A 21,296-nucleotide genomic window follows, 5' to 3' on the forward strand; every position below is an offset into this window, starting at 1 on the left:
TAAAATATGTTTTTATTATGTAAAAAAACTCCATAATGATTGATTTAACATAAACTGGGTGAAATGAATTGAAAATGTCACACCTATTCATCTTAATGTATTTCGCTGTTGTCGGAACAAAACCTTGTATCCAAAATGGTAAATTTACAGGAGAAGGAAAAAACATACTTTACTTTTAATGTAAGTCAATGGAACCAGACTTTTTTCCAAGTCATTTTGGGCCGTTTCTTCTGGTCCATTTTTCATGAACTTTACACACAATGTAAAGAGCGACAGGCATTTTCAAATCATGTCAGAAACTGAAAAACAACAAAAATGGAGATTTTGGCTACAAACATCTCCCTCAAACACTATGAATAGTTCTATATTCAGGAACAAAAACACATGCCGGGATAAGGACATGCTTTCTATGCATGTTTTAATTTTGATAATTATAAGGATGGAAATGGTAAAGTTGATGTCAAGATAAATTCCTACCATTCCTAACAGCCCAAATGTACTTTGAAGAAGCATTTTAATTTCAGTTGATGATATTAATGGTAACAGATAGGCGTCCTTTCCAGTATCACTATCACAAACTATCTAAGCTGCTTATCCACCTGGGTGGCGCCTTAACGTTATGTTACAGCTGGAATGAACTACTGGCACGCTTGTGAATATTTAGGACTCTATATTTTTTTAAGATTTGAAGTGTTAACAAATGAAATGTCATCCCAAAACAAGTTTAACATCATCCTATGCACTATTTTTATCCTCCCTGGGACGACTGGATGGGGTCAGTCTGAAACTTCACCATTTCATTGTCGAACTGCTACTTCAGTATAGCATTAATTTTAAATATTATAAGTCTGTCTGTGCCGCAAACAGTTTCTTCACAAGATACAATGAAAAGACATTCATCCTGCCCCTGTGTATAAAATGTATTGAAATCTGTCAGAATTAGGGCGCATATTAAAATTACATGCTGTTTTTTTTAAGGAAACGACATGAAAATAACTTCTTTATAAAAGTTTGATTGTGTTTTTAAATAGTGAAGGTACTTAATTATTGCTCTGTTCTACTGCTGTAATGAGAAGATGAGAAGGAGAAAGTCAGACGTTTAGCAAACACGTGAGACGACTCACCGCTTCGGTGTGGATGGGGTGGACGGCGAAGAGGAGCGCGGTGAGGAACGCCAGGCGGCTGTTCTTGAACACGTAACGTTCACACGTGTGCATGAGCAGGACGGTCACAGCGCAGTGCAAACACACATTCACCACGTGAAAATAAAACGGAGTCATACCACCCAGCAGAATATTCAACCTGCAGAGAGAGAGGGAGAGAGAGGGAGAGAGAGAGAGAGAGAGAGAGAGAGAGAGAGAGAGAGAGAGAGAGAGAGACAGTGATAGAGAGGGACACGGAGATAGACAGAGAGGGAGAGGGAGAGAGACACACAGAGAGAGAGAGAGAGAGAGAGAGAGAGAGAGAGGGAGAGAGACACAGAGAGAGAGAGAGAGATAGACAGAGACAGAGACGGAGAGAGAAAGACACAGAGAGGGACACAAAGAAAGAGAGAGAAAGCGACACAGATAGAGAGGGAGAGAGAAAGAGAGAAAGTCAGAGACACAGATGGAGAGACAAACAAAGAGGCGGACAGAGATAGATAGAGAGAGAGAGACGGGGAGAGAGAGAGCAACAGAGAGAGGGGGAGAGAGAGAAACAGAGAGAGGGAGAGGGAGAGAGAGAGCAACAGAGAGACACAGAGAGAGGGAGAGAGAGACAGAGAAAGACACAGAGATAGAGAGGGACATAAAGAAAGAGAGAGACAGAGAGACACAAAGAGAGACAGAAAGAGGGAAAGAGACACACAGAGAGATAGAGAGGGAGAGAGAGACACAGATAGAGAGGGAGAGAGAAAGCGAGAAAGACAGAGACAGATAGAGAGACACACAAAGAGGGGGACAGAGATAAATAGACAGAGATAGAGAAACAGAAAGAGACAGAGAAAGAAAGAAAGAAAGAAAGATATAAATATCAATATATTACCAAAGAAAAGACATCAGTCAGTGAAACACAAATGATCATAAATCATCAGTCAATGACGACACCACTGTGAGTATTTAAAAGCTGGTAAATATGAATAAATATAAATACAGAGAGAGCTGAGAGAAGGAGAGGAGAGAGAACAGAGGAGCGGTGTTGGTCACTGCTTTCAGTGTCAGCCTGACTGCAGAAGCTGAATAAAATCAAGTCCCAACAGCAGAAATTCTTTCATTCAGAACAAAGAGCACGAAACGAAGCCCAGATCAGACAGATAAGAGCAGCGACTGACAACATCTAACATACAGTACGCGAGGCTGGCATGAGCTCTCAGCTGAAATGCAATGTTAAGCCCACGCTGCTGGATATTTTGACCGCAGGGATCATTTAGAGAGAGAGAGAGAGAGAGAGAGAGAGAGAGAAGAAAATAATGGACAGGGTCAGAGACAGAGGAAGAGAGAAGAAGAAGAGTTAAAAATAATTAGTCTAACTGACGACTGCAACTGAACAGTAATGAGGTGCTGCAGGTCACCTTGGCTTGCAGATAGAACGAGGGGCTGTGCGCATGTGTAATGCGAAGAGAGCACGAGAGCATGAAAATCAGCCGCAGCAGCTTTAGGATGAAAAGTAACATCCATGAGTGAGATGATGCTGAACGACTGCATGGCTGGGAAACTTGAGGACATACTTAGTTATAAACCTTGTCCCTCTGCTGTATGAGTCAGAGAGCGTACCTGTCATCGGACATTTGGGTCTGCGCTAGCATCACGCTGCCTCTGAGGCAGAGAGCGAGAGAGGGAGAGAGGGAGTGGGAGAGAGGGAGACAGAACAAGCAAATGAACGACAAATGACAGCACTCCGACTGGGGGCAGAGACGGTGCCAGAGTTGGCGTGCGTGCCTGACGCCAATCTGCATGCGCGCAGTCAGCCAAGGCCTGCGTGTGAGAGAGAGAGAGAGAGAGGGAGGGGAGTGAGAGTGTATGCATTACAATCACTGCAGGACAACAGGAGAATACATCCGAGCTGCCCGTCACATCAGAGCGCAGCAAACAGCCCGTGTTTACTGATCGCCACCTCTCTGCAAAGAGCGGTCGGTCACACAGCGACGGAAAAGCTTTCAGCCCCGATTAACATCAGGCACACGTGTGGCGCTGTGTGAGCAAACAGACCAAAAAGCTACCAGCGGCTCAGGAAAACCAGCAGAGCTCGAACTATTAGAGTACACAGATTTCACAATATTTACATTTTACATTTATGGCGTTTGGCAGACGGTCTTATCCAGAGCGACTTACAGTGTGATCATTTTACACAGATAGGGGAATGTAGTGTTAGGAGTCTTGCCCAAGGACTCTTATTGGTATAGTGTAGGGTGCTTACCCAGGGAGGGGATTGAACCCCAGTCTACAGCGTAGAAGGCAAAGGTGTTACCCACTACACTATACCAACCACCCACGACACTATACCAACCACCCACAACACTATACCAACCACCCACTACACTATACCAACCACCCACAACACTATACCAACCACCCACGACACTATACCAACCACCCACTACACTATACCAACCACCCACGACATTATACCAACCACCCACGACACCATACCAACCACCCACTACACTATACCAACCACCCACTACACCATACCAACCACCCACGACACTATACCAACCACCCACTACACTATACCAACCACCCACGACATTATACCAACCACCCACGACACCATACCAACCACCCACTACACTATACCAACCACCCACTACACTATACCAACCACCCACTACACTATACCATGTGACATAACACATCACCATTTTTGCATCGTGATAAAATGTTTTTGATACTGAATTAGAAAAGAAATGCTAACAAAGTGTTTGACATATATTTATTTCCTTATTTCCTTCTTTATTTTCATTCCTTCCTTCTTTATTTCCTTCCTTCCTTATTTCCTTCTTTATTTCCTTCCTTATTTCCTTCTTTACTTCCTTCCTTCCTTCCTTATTTAACCTTCCGTTTTTGCATTATCATACAATGTTTTCAATACAATATTTTACATATCTTCATCAAACTTTGTGGAAAGCTTGTCTTTGTTCTTCTAGAAGTAATTATACTATAAACACTTCAGGTTCTGTTCATTTCCTTGAAAAAGCCAAGGTGTAGTGATCGATTTCATAAGGTGGCAACAATTTTGACCATAACTGTACATAACATATATTGTAATATAAACAACCACATGTCAAAAATTCCAAGACAGCACTTGGACTGCCTGAACGACATCCCTCTATAGCAGGAGTAAGTTCTGCCGTAAACATCAGTTAAAATGGCTGGTCGATTTGATCGATGGGAAAACTTGCAAGAAAACAAAATACATCTCGGTTTGCATCGGCGACCACTTCTGCAGCATAGACCACACCCGTTTTCGTCGACTGGAGATAGAAAAGATCACAGACCTTCTAGCCACAACGCAGACAGGAACGGAGCCCCAAGTCCTACTTTGTGTTTGGCACTGAGATGTTTTTTACAGGGTCACTCCGAAACCCGGTGGGTGACACTATTCAAGAACACAAGTCAACTGCGTGCGGAGAAGTAAGAGCAGCTCCATCAGTGCTCAGGCTGTGTGTGACGCTGACCTTATTATCATAGAATATACAACACAGATTATTTTTAAAATATAACTAACATAACTAACATTACCTTTCTGTCATTCAGCAGATTCAAATAGCGATTACATTAGCCGCAGCTTCGCTAACGTTACCGACCGTTCACTGATAAAGTCCCGTTAAAATATTGTGAACGAGAATCACAGTCTGAACTTCGGAAACAGCAGCAGAGCAGAATAAACACACATACGAGAGACGGACGCTTTGAGGACACAGCTTTATCATAAAACACTCTCTTTCTGAATTACAGCTGATACGACCGACACACTTTAAGCGAAGTAAACGCAGCACGAAAAGAGAGATACTTCACTGCGTGTGGAGATCATGCACGTAATGTTTCCCGTTTATGATGGGTAGCATTACTGACTGCTGCAGAGTGAAAACGTCATCCTGTGCGACAGTGTTTTACGCTTTGCGCTCTACTAGTTAAGGTGTACCGTAAGTGTCTGTGGTGCAACCGAAATTCTGAGTGTGGCTAATTTTAAACTAACTACTCTCAACGTGAGGTTTAAGATGGACTTTACACTCCAACTTATGATTGAACTTACGTTCAGCTGGTTGCTGGAGTACAATAAATGCATCATCAAATATCAATTTGAAATACCTTTCAAATCTAAACGTCTGTCCAACATCAATAATTGTCTTTAAACAAAATCTACAGATACTGATATGATCCCGATATCATCATGCGTTCCTAAAAAGAGGCTGGGAACCTCTGTAAATAACTGCTGTTGCACAAGTTTATTAACAGATCTGAACAGATTCAAATGTCACATTTCTAAAGGCGTATTTATTGGCAATCCTCCCTCTTGGACTCATAAGTGTATGTTTTAACACTCTGAATGACCCGCTTTGGTGTTTTTCCTGGCCCTTGGCCAAGCAGTGGAGGTTTAAAAACATCATAACTGGCTGCTGACGGAATGGGAAGTCCTGTCTCTGACCTGTGCTCGAATTACTCGCTGGTTATAACCAGTGCACGCACACTATGGTGCACTGGTCTGCTTAGGATGAATGTTTTAAACATTTAGGCTACACTTGAAGGATTAGGTGGACACTTGAATGTCCTTCAGCCTAACCTCCACCTGCAGCACATAATCGATTATCACAGACATTAATTTTAATCCCTGCACTGCAGAACAGAACAGCAGAACCAGAGCTTTTCTGAGTGCATCGTGAACATCGTCAGTACTTAAAGAACACTGAGCTGCAGGTTTCTTTGCACAGAGAGCATAATTAGGCCTGTTTAATTAGATTTAGTGCAGCGTTGTATAAAAACCACTGCAGCCATAGCGTTAATAGAACAGGTTAAATGTGGTGCCTTTTTGTCTGTTCCAACTTCAGAAAAACAAAATATGATGATACATATCATGTATCGTGAAAATGTTCTTAAGTATTGTGATAATATTTTTGCCATCTCGCCCATCCATAATTAGAAATACATAACAGGCAGCGAAATAACATAACAGGAGCCAAAGGGGGGCTGCTTCAGCACCTTTCAGCAAAAAGAATTTTCACTGTCAAAGTACCATAAACTTGGTCAATATCTGTATTTTGTTTTAAATAAATAAATAAATAAATGAAAAGAAACCATATGTACTGTATTTTAACACTGCTGCTGTTAATTTACAGAAAAAGAACGTAAATTCACAAAAACAAATGATCAGCTATTTCAGACAATTACATTTATTTTAAGCACTATGACTGATATTATTATGATAATATCATAATAATATCAGTCACAGTGATATTATTATGATAAAATACTGTATATCACAATAACTAGTTGAACTATTGAAACTGCCGAATTACAGTAAAATGCAGTCTTTCTAAGAATTTAAATGACTGTAATTTTACAAATTTTATCATTGTTGAGAAAACTTATTTTTACTGTTAATCAACGGCTTTTGTCTGGCACCCCTGCAACTTTTTACACAGTACACAGTACACACACACACACACACACACACACACACACACACACACACACACACGATATGCTCATCACATACTCAAAGCTACTTCTGGTGGTCCTCCGGCCAATACTAAAGAGAAGCCAGTGGTCCAAAGTGGGCCAGTGATGCCACTTTGTTACTCTGTTAAAATATTTGAAAGAATAATTTACTTAATAATAACAAATAAGTATAAAATGCTTTCAAATAGTGAACAATATTAATACAAGCCACGTGACAATAATGCACAAAGCAGCTTTATTTTGCCCACTGCCCTTTGCCTCTGGAAACACTGCTCCACTGTTTCAATCGTTCACTCGCAAGTGAAAACGTTTGCTTAATTTGCCACTGTTCTGCCTGATTCAGGTATAAAATGAGCTTATGTTAGCATAATCTGTTGGTATTTTATATTCAATGATGACACAACACACACTGTGGCACCCAAACATTGCTGTGTTGAAAATATTCCATTTATGGAAAAAGCTGAGAACCACTAGTTTAGGTGATGCTGGGCTGCTGGGCTAAAATATCTGCATTTTACTGTTTTTGTAACCCTCTACAAATAAATATTACATGTAATGCTAATCCAGGTAGATCTAATCCCAGTTTCTACATTCAACAAACGTTAATACATCAACATCAGCAGATATGTGCATTTAAAAATGAAACTTCTGCCAGAAAAGTGGACAAACATTTACTCAATACTGCTCTTTGGAGTTCTAGCTTCTACTTGGCATTCAGGTGGAGCTGTGATTTCTCCTTCCCTGCACATCAGAGGAACGGAGCAGAATACAAGAGCAAGCTTCTTAAAGCTGGAGTCAGACCTGCCTCAAAGCCCAGATGAAAGAGTCGAGGAGCCGAGCCAGGCGGATCTGAAACACATGACTTAGCTCACAGACACACAGACACGCTGCTCTATACACGGCTTAGGCTTCGGTCACTCATGAAGACGTACGCACACACATCTCTCGCCACACTTACAAGGGCACTTCTCTCTCTCTCACTAACAAACACGGCCCATTAACCGATACGCTTCAGGGCAGAGAGGCTTGAAGACGGGACAAGGCCCGCAGACGCAGACGAACAGCCACAAGAACAGCTGATGCATGTGACCTGCTGGATATCTGGCCTGTACTGTCCTTCACTGGTTGGCAAAAACAAAGAAGTGAGTTAGTGAGTTTCTCAAAGAAGAGATTATATTAGTCTATGGCAGGATATGAGTTTCTGCTATAAACACATCATTAAGGGGTGCAATGACAGAACATAAGCTGCGACCTAAAGTCTAGGCTGCAGCCGAGGTAGGGAGGGTCCTCAGTAGGACTGTCCTATGAAGACTCCACCTTAGTAGCCTATTGGTCACACAAATGGAGCAGTCCTAACGAGGCTGGGTGGTGACGTCACCAAAAAGGTCTCGCCTTTCTGCAGTTGAGGCACGAAGCTTGTGAGGGAGATGGTGAGAGAAAATGGATCGCATTTTGTCGCATTTCTTCACGGTGGTCAGGACCCCCATGGACCCTCACAGAGCAGAACTATTTTGGTGGTGGATCATTCTCAGCACTGCAGTAACACTGATGTGGTGGTGGTGTGTTAGTGTGTGTTGTGCTGGTCTGAGTGGATCAGACACAGCAGTGCTGCTGGAGTTTTTAAACACTGTGTCCACTCACTGTCCACTCTATTAGACACTTCTACCTTGTCAGTCCACCTTGTAGATGTAAAGTCAGAGACGGTAGCTCATCTGCTGCTGCACAGCTTGTGTTGGTCATCCTCTAGTCCTTCATCAGTGGTCACAGGACGCTGCCCACAGGACGCTGTTGGCTGGATATTTTTGGTTGGTGGACTATTCTCAGTCCAGCAGTGACACTGAGGTGTTTAAAAACTCCAGCAGCACTGCTCTGTCTGATCCACTCAGACCAGCGCAACACACACTAACACACCACCACCACATCAGTGTTACTGCAGTGCTGAGAATGACCCATCACCCAAATAGTACCTGCTCTGTGAGGGTCCACGGGGGTCCTGATCACTGAAGAACAGGGTAAAAGGGGGCTAACAAAGTATGCAGAGAAACAGATGGACTACAGTCTGTAACTGTAGAACTACCTATGTAGTAAGTGGAGCTGATAAAATGGACAATGAGCGTAGAAACAAGGAGGTGTTGATCGGTGTATACTGAAAAAAAGGGAAGGGAATCCCGACTGTTTTTAGACTGAAGCCCCTCACAGAACTCACTCACACTTCGCACGCTACATATTTTTCACCAGGGGGCGTCAGTAGCAGTCAAATAGCTTCTGATGCTTCATAAGCGCAGTGTGTCCCTATAGCTGTGTTCCAGGTTACCCCTGGGCAATGTGACGATATTTATCTTAAATGTGATAAACTATGTAACAATACGCTTTTCTGAGTATATCGTTAATATTATCAGTACTTAATCACTTCCCAGCTGCATGTTTCATTACAAACAGAGAATAATTAGTCCTGCTAATTAGATTAATGCAGCACAGTGTTAAATAGAAATGATTGTATTCATAGTTTTCAATAGTATTTTTTAAATGTGGCATTACTGGCCCTTTTTCTGCCTGTTCCAACTTAAGCTGGGAATACATTACACAATTTCTTGCCTAATTTAACCCCGATTTGCTCCTTGCGCTGAATTTTCACAATCTGAAGTGATTTTTCAGGTCGGCAGCTCGATCGGATGCGACTGATGGCGCAGAAGATCTGGTAGCGTGAGACGAGAAACGAGTCAATGTCAAGCTCTGACGTGATCAGAGGCCCTGCGATATTATCAAACGTTTGATATTTATGACTCAAAACGTTCACGAGAGAGAGCTAAAGGGCTGAGAAAGAGGCGAACAGACATGCATGAACACTGTATGAACAGTGGAGCGCTGAGACAGAGGAGCTGCGTGTAAAACACAGATAGATTAGAGCTGTTATCATGTTTATAATTTATGGATCCAGAGGTCAAAGCACTCTCTTTACAACTTCAAGTCAGCTGCCAGTCTGTAGTCGGGTAGTCGTGTAGGTTACACCCAGCATATCAGATCTCAGAAAAAAGAAATATTGTGGCGTATCACATATCGTGAAAATTACTTGACGAATTTTTATTTGAAGTATTGATTTGATATCTTTGCCATATCGCCCACCTCTAGTCCAGGGGGGCTGCATTTCTAGACTTTGTCACTGAAGGCTGTTCTAGTCAGAAGGATCCTCCGAACACAGCCGAGAAACGCGGCCTACATTCTCACAGTTTTTCGACAACGTTGCTGGAGTATCCTTTGCGGCCTACTGTCACCCACAATCCTTTGCGCACGCATCTGTGTAAACTGAACGCAGGGTGTGAAACGCACCTGCTTTCTGTCAGTTCAACAGTCTTCAGCTTGCAGGGTAGCAGTTAATTAAACACATTCTTGTGCCACATTTGACATCACTCGCATCAACATACTGGTTGCCAGGTTATCATCCACGTCAACAGAATCTTCTCCATTAAATTATGTGCGCCAACTCTTTTCTGATGACGTGACGAAGCTGCCCTGGTAGACTGCTCTGTTTTGCATTTTGCAATACAAACGAGAAGCCTTCACAGGACAGTCCTACCGATGACCCGCCTTTCTCAGAAAGTTTTAGGAAAGCAGCTTCTTGGTCCTCGTTCAGCTCAGAAAGCACAAAAATGTATTTCATTACTTTCATTCTGCATAACAGTGAACAAGGCTTTTGTAATTTGCCTGCTATTTGCTTAAAGGAGATGTTAGTTAAATTTCTGTTTACACAGAAAAAAAACTAGCACATCTAGTAATCACTGTTGTATATCGCTGTATATCACCTGACTGCAGGTCTTCGGACTGTGGGAGGAAACCAGATTAACCGGAGGAAATCCACACAGATACGGGGAGAACAGGCAAACTCCACACAGAAAGGACCCTGGTCACCCAGCCAGGGAATCGAACCCGCTGCATTATATATAGTATATCACTATTATTGTAATAGTAGTATATATACACAGGGAGATTCACTTGAAAGAGGCCCCAAATATTCTGTTGTAACTCAAGTTAGGTTGAAGCAATCGGAACCAAAAAATACGCTACATATCTTGACGCGCTGCTCAATACTGTACAGCACCATCCTGATGAGTGACTGAGTGAAGGGGTACGGGGGTATACACCCGGAAGTTGCAAATGGAGGTTAAACGTTGCGACGGCTTTCCGGCGCCTACCTGATTGCTCTGATGCAGGGGCATCCAGGCTTGTTTGAAGCTCCATGTACTAAGGAGCGCATTGTGGACAGATTGCTTCGTCCTCGCGAGAGTTATTACAGAATATTCGGGGCCTCTTTCGAGTGAATATATATATATATCTGTATTACGGTAATGTAATAATTTTTCGCTTCTCTTATCATTACCATGATACCCAACAGCTTTATCAAACATCAAAACATCACATTTTATGCGTTTGGTCAGATGGCTCTACTGCATGCTCTCTGTACATGAGAGACAAAAAAAAAAGACACACTGATATAATCTTATTTTTGACTTTCAGAAAATAAGACGTGGCTGAAATAATAACCACAGCTGCACAATGCAGACAAATTACCATTCTGTGATCACAGCACATCCCGCAACTGCAATATGACAAAACACGGGGGCGAATAGGTGACATTTCCACATGACAGGGTTGAAGGACAGGGCTGCATCACGCTGACAAAATCAAGCACGTCCCGTCGGGCTGCACGCATGAATACCTGTCACTTGTCAACCAACTCGCAGCACAATCACCGGCTATGTCGGGTTGGCTCAGCATTTTCAGGCAGCACACTATAGAGACAGAGAGAGCTTTGGCCTTTCAGAGCACTTTGCTCTCAGAACCAGAAACCTTTCATCTTGATGCACGCACAATGCTACGTTTTGCTTTATCTCACTGCAGAGATCACATCATAATGATTAACGCAGGCTTCTCTGAGCAGGACCGAAACAAATTTGTCAACATGATCAACATGGATTTGCATATAATAGCACTGTGGACCAGTTCTTAATGGCCAAGCATACCAAGATGCAGCCCAAGGAGTCTTATTCTTGTGTACGATGCAGTAAGGCTATATTCACACTGACAGCCCAAATCCAGTTTTCGGCATATCCAGATTGTATCCAGATTGGGTTTTGATAGTCTGAACAGCTAAAAATACATAAAAGCCGACTCAGATCCACCCACATTCAGAGGCGGTTTGAAATGCAATTCCAATCTGATTTCAACAGATGCATCTCAGTGTGGACGCTCTGGCCTAGGGATCGGATTTCAAAGTGTCTTTAGCGCCACTCGCAGCTCGACAAACAGCGACAATGTCAAATCCAGAGTGACAGAAGTGCTGGGAGCACCAAAGATTCATGCTTATGAGTTTGGAGGGCAAGATGATGCCCCTCCATCTCTCCTGCACCTGCTTTTGAAATCCGCATCACCAGCATAGCTACGTAGTTACTGATGCCTATGTCGTTACCATGGCAACCCATGCAGATAGGCTGGTGATGCCTGGACACATAAATCCGAGCTGATCGCTTGCAGATAACAGTGCGGACAGTCGACTCAAAAGATCTGATCTGAGAAACAAATCCGGTTTACCTGCAGTCTGAACACAGCCTAAGTGGACTACAGACATGACTAGGTGTGACTATGGGATGTTCACCCCACTGAGAGAAGTCTTCACATACAGAGCATCACACTAAAGATGAGGCCACACCAAATTGAACAAAAAGCTAAAGATATGGACAGTCTATACATAGATAAAGCAGGTCTACGGGTGCTGGATGGGGATAACTGCATTAGGCTACACAGTTCAATTCTTCCATCTGCATTAGTGATGTGAGGTTTGATTCAATTTACAGAACCGATTTGGTTCAATCAACTGAACATCTGATTCATTGGTGGGAGCAAATTCGAATTAGTAACTGTGACCGTGAGCAGAAAATCAGATTTTGTCAGTAATCCGATCAACACACCTGGGAAATCAGATAATGGGATCTACATGAGTCGGACAATAATCGGATTTTACAACCAGCTAATAAACTCACAGAAAAAGACGTGGCTTTTTTAAAAACATTGCATCACTTTAGCTGAAAATATATACATACATCATCTAGAAGATGAGGAATATTTAAATCTATCATTTTGTCAAGCATGTAGTTGGTTTCTGCTTGCTTATTTCCGGTACAGTCTGATTCGCACATGTGCAGACTGAGAAATCCGAAAGAAATCAGAGTAAGAGTTTACATTCACTGAGAAATCTGATTACTGAGCTAAAAACCAGCTCTCTTTATCGGATTTCTTAATCAGATTTCCAAACCTTACTCCGGTCTAAGAAAATGGAGTGTGCTGTTTACATGACCATTTGAATAATCAGATAATGCAGAAATCGCAGATGCCCTTCAGTCCCAACAGAGTTTCAACAGTAAACACGATAGCTAACAGCTGCACACACACACACACACACACACACACATCCACTAATCAACAACACATTTACCTTACAATATAGTACGTTCACAGAACTGACTTTTGAGCACCTGTGAATTGTGAATAAAGCCACAAAGAAGAAAAGGAGCCCAGATTAAAGTGGAATTCCACCAATTTTTAAAAATTTCTGCATAATTTAATGGTGGAGATGAAGTCATTCAGAGCGGTTTGATGTGAAATGGTACATTTGTAGAGAATCTTACTGACTCTTTACAGTGGTGGTGATAGGAACCAGGGGTCGTGGTGTCCACAAATTCAAATACAGCCATTTTATTTACTATCCAAAACCACCAGTGGACCTACAGACGTCTTTTGAGTTTAATTATGTAATGTTTATGATAATAAAATCATGGTAAATCTTAAAAATAAGTTTTGCCTTAGAACACCCTTCATGTATCTCTCCACTGTGAATGGATAAAAAAAAGGATTAAAATACGTTTTAGACCAAAACTTTATCACAAAACTACCATAAAAACAATCTCAGACATCAGGCTGTGTATTCATAACCATTTCGTGTATTAACTTTCTGTGAGGAAACTTTTAGAGGCATTAAACTCCTTAGACGTCCGGTTCCCATCACCACCATGTGAACAATTCTGACTCGGCAAGTTTCTCTAGAATGAAGCATTTCACTCCAAAACACTCTGAACGGCAACTATGTAATTATACAGAACTTTGAAAAATTGGTGGACGTCCCCTTTAACTTCAGACGCGCTAAAATCACTGCTGCGCAACAAGTGTTAGCCGTACAACCAGAAAAATGCCAACGTATTAAAGATATTTACGTAAAAAACTACGCAGAACACGCACAGGTCGACTCTCCCTTCGACTAGAAAGCATCTGTGAGAGGAAAGTCACATTAAATGCTCAGTTTAACGCTGTATAAACGCTTACAACGCCGTTATAACACTTCCAGTCAGAAAGTGGAGAAAAACTACGAAGCGAAGAGCTGCCTGACAAAAACACTGAGGAAAAAATGCACTTTCTTTTTTCGGCAGCTCTCGAGAGAAGCTTGAACTGACACTGTTTCGTCCAAACACGCAGATTTACAGCGATACATAACCCTGAAGTGAAAGTAAAGGGAGGGAGGGAGAGAGGGAGAGAGAGAGAGAGAGAGAGAGAGAGACCCACCACACCCCCACCACAACACACCATATGTATGTTATAAATCCTAAATATATCATTATTTTGTTAATTAGTATAATTATATTTATGATAAGGACCATAATAATACTATTATTATGATTGCAGGCATTGCTGTGGTTATTACTTGTTTAGTTACATAGTTATTACTACAGTTATAATACTTCGGCACTCCTGTACTTTACACAGTCTAAAGTTAATAAAGCTATTCTGAACTGAGAGAGAGAAAGAGAGAGAGAGAGAGAGAGGGAGAGAGAAAGAGAGAGAGAGGGTGGGCGGGAGAGCTCGAGACGGGGGGACTGACTGAAGAGTGAACTTACTTGAAGGTGAGGATGCAGAGCGGACGGTAGGACTTGTGGCTCGTGTTGTCGGCCATTCTCTTCCCCCAGAAGTCGTTGGTGAAGATGCTCCGCAGGCTCGAGCCCGGTCTCACGTCCGGGTTGTTCACGATGGCCCACACGTCGTCGTGCACGAACTCCCCGCGCAGCGAGTTGCGGTAGCAGAGCGCGCACGCCGCCAGCAGCGCGCCGTAGCCCAGCAGCCTGGCGCCCGGCCTGGGCAGCGCGGAGAGGCGCGGCCGCGCCGCCCTCGGCCCCCTGCCGCTGGAGGTCATGTCACCCTCCGTGCGCAGCGCCTGAGGCGGGAGAACAGCGGACGAGCATCATCGGACATTTTAACTGTGTGTGTTTTCTGAGCGATGCAGAGACGCGCCGTGCAGGATCGCTGAGACACAACTGAGAGCTGGAGAGCTATGGCAGAGCAGAAAGAGGAGAGAAACCGCCTCCTCGCGCATGCGCGCAGAGAGAGAGAGAGAGAGAGAGAGAGAGAGAGAGGGAGGAATCATTTTTATTCATTTACTTCATTTATTTATTTTCACTATCATTATTATCATTATTACTATAATTAATTCTATACTTTCTTTTAGTTTATTTGCTTTGTTCTTTAGACAGTCATGACAATAAAACTGCTCTGAATTTGGAAGGCAGAGGGAGAGAGAAGGATAGAGGAAGAAAAAGATAGAAAGGGAGAGAGGGTACTGAAGGGAGAGAGAGGCATAGTGGAGCAGGGGAATGAGGGAGAGAGGGGGAGGGATAGAGAAAGAAGAAGGAGGAAGAAAGGGAGTAAGAGAGAGGGACAGAGGGACTTACAGAAAGAAAGAAAGAAAGAAAGAAAGAAAGAATACAGAAGGAAGAAGAATGGGAGAAAGGGATAGTGAAGGAGGGAAAGAGTGAGAGAGACTAAGAAAGAGAGAGAGAAAGAAAGAAAGAAAGATGAAGAGAGATGAAGGAGGAAGAAAGAGATAGAGAAGGACAAAGAAAGGGAGATAAAGAAGGAGGAAGAAAGAGATAGAGAAGGAGGAAGAAAGAGGGAGATAAAAGAGGGAGATGAAGGAGGAAGAAAGAGAGATAGAGAAGGACGAAGAAAGAGAGAGAGAGAGAGAGAGAGAGAGAGAGAGAGAGAGAGAGAGAGTGAGAGAGAGAGTGAGAGAGAGAGAGTGAGAGAGAGAGAGAGAGGCGGGGAGGAGTGAGGCAGAAAATCAATAAGGACCGGTACGATATTTCAGACGATGATTGCTGAGCCTCAAATATGACCAGACAATGATCGCCGAGCGTTACCACGGCGCCCGTCTGCAGGGGGACAATAAACATTGATCAAACAATTTCCTGTGCAAACAAAAATAGTCATTATTGCGAGTCGCATCCTCTAACCAGGAGAGCTTGTTAAAGGGGTACCCCACCAATTTTTCCAAATTTCTGCATAATTCAGTGATGCAAGCAAAGTCAGAGTGTTTTGGTGAAATTTACAGTGGGGGTGACAGGAACCCGGGGTCAGAATGTCTACCACACAGATACGGCCATTCGCCATTTAATGGCCAAAATGACCACTGAGCCTCACATGTCTTCTGAGTTTCTATATGTAATGTTGATACTGATAAAAAACGTGGTGAATCTAGAAAAAGATGAGTTTTCTTTGGGGACTAATTTGCCTCACAACACCCTGCATGTATGTCTTCATATTTCTTCATATTTACATGTCTTCATGTAATATTCTACATATTAGGCCAAAACTTTCTAAACAGTGTCTGATCAATACCAATACCAGTTTTCTGTGAGAGAGCTGTTTTTTAGAGGTGTTAATCTCTTCAGACGTCTGGTTCCCATCACCACCACTGAACAATTCCGACTCAGTAAGTAGCTCTAATGGGGCGTTTCACATCAAACCACTCTGAATGACTTTGTTTACATCTTTGCCATTTAATTATGCAGGATTCCTGAAAAATCCGTGAAATTCCTTTGGCTTTCTGGAAATCTCCAACTTTTTTTAGGTTTTAGGTTGGTAGGAGAACATTGTGTCGCCCCCTGTTGTTAAGTCTTAGAATTGCATGATTTGCTCTTTTCTAGAACCTGTGAGAGGTAAATAGAGAAGCCAAAAACTACACTAGAATAAAGCTACTTCAACAAAATAATGACTCAAGTAGGAGTAAAAACAGCTACCAAACCCAACTTCAGGAAAAAAAACACTCCTGAGTGCTGAGGTCAGTAGAGAATTGAGAAGAACCGCAAAGCAGCCCAGAGCGTCACCAACCAAGCAGAATGACATTAAACCTAAAGAAGGAATTAATGTGAAACACTAGGATGATTCAAAAGTACATTTGAGTAGAAACACATAGAAACACTCAAATAAGCAAATTATACTTGAAGTCATTATAAATTCAAAAGTACACTCTCTAAAAAGACGGTTCTTCGAGGGTTCTTTAGTAAACGGTTCCATATAGCACCACGAACACTCAAAGAACCCATTGCATGATTAAAGTGTTCTCTGCATCATGAAAGGGCTCTTCACATTGACGGAGAATGTGCTGTAGATGGTTCTATGTAGAACCTTTTCGAAAAGGGTTTTTCTGTTGTTACAAACTTGACATTGTAACAATAGAAGAACCCTTTTTGGTGCTATATAGAACCCTAAAGAACCCTCTTTTTTAAGAGTGATATACCTTAGTGTAAGTACATAAAAAAAATGCCCAAAGTTAAAATCTACCAACTCTGTTAAAAATGGGAGGTCAGCTCAACTCAAAATGATATAGTAACCGATTTCATGGCTTTTCTTGAGTTGACTCAACTTGAGGTCCACACGACTCAAACTTCATAGTTGAGTCAAAAGTTCTCTTAATGTTTTAGTTCTGCATCTCAGTGATTTAAATAAAATAGCTTGTTTTTTTTATACTCAACTTCCCCTCTAGCCAGCACTTACAGATGGCTACGGCATTGATGGGGCTCAAACTCACAACCTCCTGATGTGTGACAGCTTAGTCCGTTTTGTGCTACATAGGAAAACGTGAAGAACTCAGATTTTGTGTCTACAAATGTTTAAAACACTGGAGAAAATATTTGTTGTATTAAATTTAAAGCATGGTGTTGTCTCATGTGGTGCAACTGTCTAATAATTCATCCCAACATCAGGAGGTTGTGAGTTTGAATCCCAGCAATACCACAGCTGTCCATATCCAGAAGCTCAAGAGGAAAATATACCAGATGGGACTGTGTGACAGAAGGAGCGCCAGCTAGTGGAGAAACTGAGTAAAAAAATACAGATTCAGTTTAGTTTATCTAACTGAGATGCAGACCTAGAAACAGTAGCTGAGAGAATTTTTGACTAAGAAGTTTGAGTTGTGTGAACTCTGGTGTCCTCAAGTTGAGTCAACTCAAGAAAACCAATGTAATCAGTTACTATATCATTTTAAGTTAAGCAGACGTCTCATCTTTTACAGTGAAATTACACTGAAAGTCAAAATGCATTTTCCTTCTGTGCTGTGATGTATTACAGAGTGAAACACTGTATCAGGGAGGGTCTCTGAGTCAGCTGAGTGTTTTCTCTTGATGATCGGTCAGAAAACACTACATTATTGGTTGATATATTTTTCCCCACATGCCGTTACACAGTGACGAACACATAAAATCAGAAAACGTCGTAAAGGTGAGCAAAAGTACTTACATTTTGATGGAAGATTACAGAGAAACAAGAATTCCTTTGAAATGGTTTGATAGGATGAATGGTGTTCAACCTGAGCAGGAACATCAACTAACAAGGTCAACTTTGATTTCGGGTTGACTTTATGCACAATGAACTAGAGGAACGAAGCTCAGCCCACCTCTGGAACCAGATATGCAGTGACCATGATACCCAGCGGTGGGCAAACCCAGTCTAGTTATGTTCCTTGTGAAAGTTCTTAGATGATTCTATAACTCTTAATGCAGCCACAGAATAAACGTTCTGGCTGTAAAGCTAATATGAGATTAGCTCATTCACTGTGCTCTGTCAGTGTGATGGACATTTGCTAACATGTTAAAAGATCACACAGAGAGTCAGACAGTGAGCAAAAGATGATACAGTTGTATGCACCTCTGGTTGAGTGGCATGTTTTGCTGATGTTCTAATAAGTTAACACTTATTTATTTACTTAAACATGTGGTGCAGAATTTGTATTTATTTGCTGGAAAAAAAATATATATATAAAATGTGCTAGAACTTTTATATTCGCCACATATTTTTCCAAACATTAAATTCAGTAAATAAACACTAATTGTGCATTAAAGTGTGTCGTTTTCAGGGTGCAAAAGTTTGAAAGTCCTTGATCAAATGACGTTTTGTTAATGTTCTAAGTGAAAGGTTCTCTAAGAGAACACATCTCTGCACATTTTACTGTGAGCTAGTTTGACTCAATAATAAATAGTGTGACTCCACACCTGAGCTGAGGCTGCTTGGACTGTTTCACTTAAACCAACATTAGTAAGTTACTGTTTTAACCATGTTGTCTATGCAGTAAGCCAACTTTATTAAATTGATGAAGTCATCAAATCACCTCTAAATTAGCAGAGAAAGCTGATGGGGTGCATTAGCAGGATACATTATTTGGTATTATTTATGTATCCATATAAAGCTAAATCTGGGGCTATTACACAGTTTGGGCGGGAAGCCAGGCAGTTACATCAGTGCTTATGGTGCTTATGCCCTCCTGAAATGACCTGGTTGCATTTAGGGATGCAGTATATCATGAAGATAGCTCTGGCTGCATACTCAAATATTTGGCCAGCGTAGTACATCATCCAGGTATCTGTATATTGTATACTACATACTTATTTTGGGCACAATTAGTATGTGAGCAATATGTATTGGGCTATTGTGAACACAGCCTAAGTGTCCAGCCCTATGCTAAGTTTGCCTGAGGTACTTCACTTTCTTACCCACAGTTAACCGGATATCCGTTCATTAACTCTTGTAGACACTTGAAAATCAAAATTAGATGCAATGCATATCCCTACACTCCACGAAAGATGATAAAAGAAGGTCTCTCAGGGGAGACCAAGAGGTATTATGGCAGTACAGTTTTGATCAATATGTATTGAAATCATTACACCTATACTAAGCTGATTCTCTGGCCTCCTTCAAATGGGTCGATGTTTTGGCACTGGCTGTGTTGTTTGGTTCTAAACTAATTTTTCATTATTTCTAGTATTTTTACATTAGTTTTCTGCTTTGTCTAAAGTAAAATACAGCTGGACTGTTGATGTGCACATTGTGAAAGGCTGCATTTCCATACAGAAAGTCTAGACAGCGACAGCAGAATATCTCACTCGGTATGTTTGCGAGTGCAGACAAACATCACTGTATGGAATCGAGTCCAAAGCCTGAGTCAACTCTCGATTCCTGAATGCCTGGAATCAATGCTGTGTGGGATCGCAGTGCTACTCAAAAGAGTTCTGGTTATTATGAGCATCAGTCACACACAAAGGACTAAGAGAGACAAGAAGTAGTGTTAGACTAATTTTTATGACTTAAGTTAATTCTCAAAACTTTTACAAAAACAAAATCAAAACATACAAACATGTAACAAATATAGAGCACAGTCCTCCCAGTGTGTATATCACAAGCTAGACAGGAACACACCTATGAAACACTGAAAGCCCAGACCACCTCGGTCAACCCCACCGGCCTGTGTGTATCCGCGTCTGTTCCTTAGTCTCTGCGCCCGTGAAGCAGTCTGTGTCTTTCTTGTACACTGGGCTTTACACACCTCTCTTCATACTCTGAACCAAGACTACCAGCAAGAGGTGGAGAGGAGGATCAGCAATACGCTAAGAAAGGCTTTCACACCAGGAGTCGCTAAGGTGAAGTAATTATGTGCATCACCAAAAATGTAAACAAATACTTCCCGAGCAAAAATAGTCACGGTCAGGCCTGTCTCGATTTCTACATAACCATCTGACTGCTGTCATCTCAGATAACTGCCATCGTTTAAGCTGACAAATGTAAGCTTTCACAATCATAAGCTTACATTCCATCAAACTGGGTGTGAATTAGGTGTGTTGTCATCAGCTGCGTTAATGTCTGTTATGTGATGTTTGTTAATATAGCCTTTAGAGGGCAGCAGTGAGTAATGTTTATTTATTTAATGTTTGTTATTAATGTTTTTAGAGGGCGACCGTGTTTAATATTTGTTATTTAAATGTTTGTTAATAACAGCTTTAGAGGGCAGCAGTGAGTAATGTTAACAAGCGTTTATTAACATTTTTATTCGACGTTAACAAATTTAGAGGGCAGTGTGACAATTTGGTTTATTTGATGTCAGTAGCACCTGTAGAGGCCGGTGGTGAGTAAATTTTATTTGATGTTTGTTAATGACAGCTTTAGAGGGCAGCAGTGAGTAATGTTTATTTAATGTTTGTTATTAATGTCTTTACAGGGCGACGGTGTTTAATATTTGTTATATGTTAACAAGAGTTGATTAACATGTTTATTTGGTGTTAAATTTAGAGGTCGGTGTGACAAATTGGTGTATTTGATGTTAAGAACAGCTGTATAGGGCAGCAGTGAGTAACGTCTGCTCATTTGATGTTTGTTAACGCCTTTAGAGGGCAGCAGTGAGTAATATTTATTATTTATTGTTTGTTAATAATATCTTTAGAGGGCGACGACGAGTAACGTTTGTTTATTTGATGTTTGTTAATAGCACCTTTA

At 41.6% G+C, this 21,296-nt stretch overlaps 2 protein-coding genes across 2 annotated transcripts in view; both read right to left on the reverse strand.

Moving 5' to 3' along the window:
• Window positions 1-14,779, reverse strand: part of tmtc1 (transmembrane O-mannosyltransferase targeting cadherins 1) — an 80,858-nt gene extending 66,079 nt beyond the window's left edge. The window contains exons 1-2 of the mRNA XM_036577623.1: window positions 14,600-14,779; window positions 1,125-1,302 (exon numbers count right to left, since the gene is read on the reverse strand). Of these exons, the coding sequence (XP_036433516.1) occupies window positions 1,125-1,302; window positions 14,600-14,655 (234 nt within the window). The 5' untranslated portion in view covers window positions 14,656-14,779. The remainder of the gene's footprint in view (window positions 1-1,124; window positions 1,303-14,599) is intronic.
• Window positions 14,780-19,670: 4,891 nt separating this feature from the next.
• The window catches only part of ipo8 (importin 8), a 41,088-nt gene continuing 39,462 nt past the window's right edge, over window positions 19,671-21,296 (reverse strand). Inside the window, exon 26 of the transcript XR_005007560.1 lies at window positions 19,671-21,291. The gene's annotated coding sequence lies outside the window, so the exon portion shown is untranslated. The remainder of the gene's footprint in view (window positions 21,292-21,296) is intronic.

The sequence above is a fragment of the Colossoma macropomum genome, unplaced genomic scaffold (genome assembly GCF_904425465.1).
Source record: "Colossoma macropomum unplaced genomic scaffold, Colossoma_macropomum, whole genome shotgun sequence".
Classification (NCBI taxonomy): Eukaryota; Metazoa; Chordata; class Actinopteri; order Characiformes; family Serrasalmidae; genus Colossoma; species Colossoma macropomum.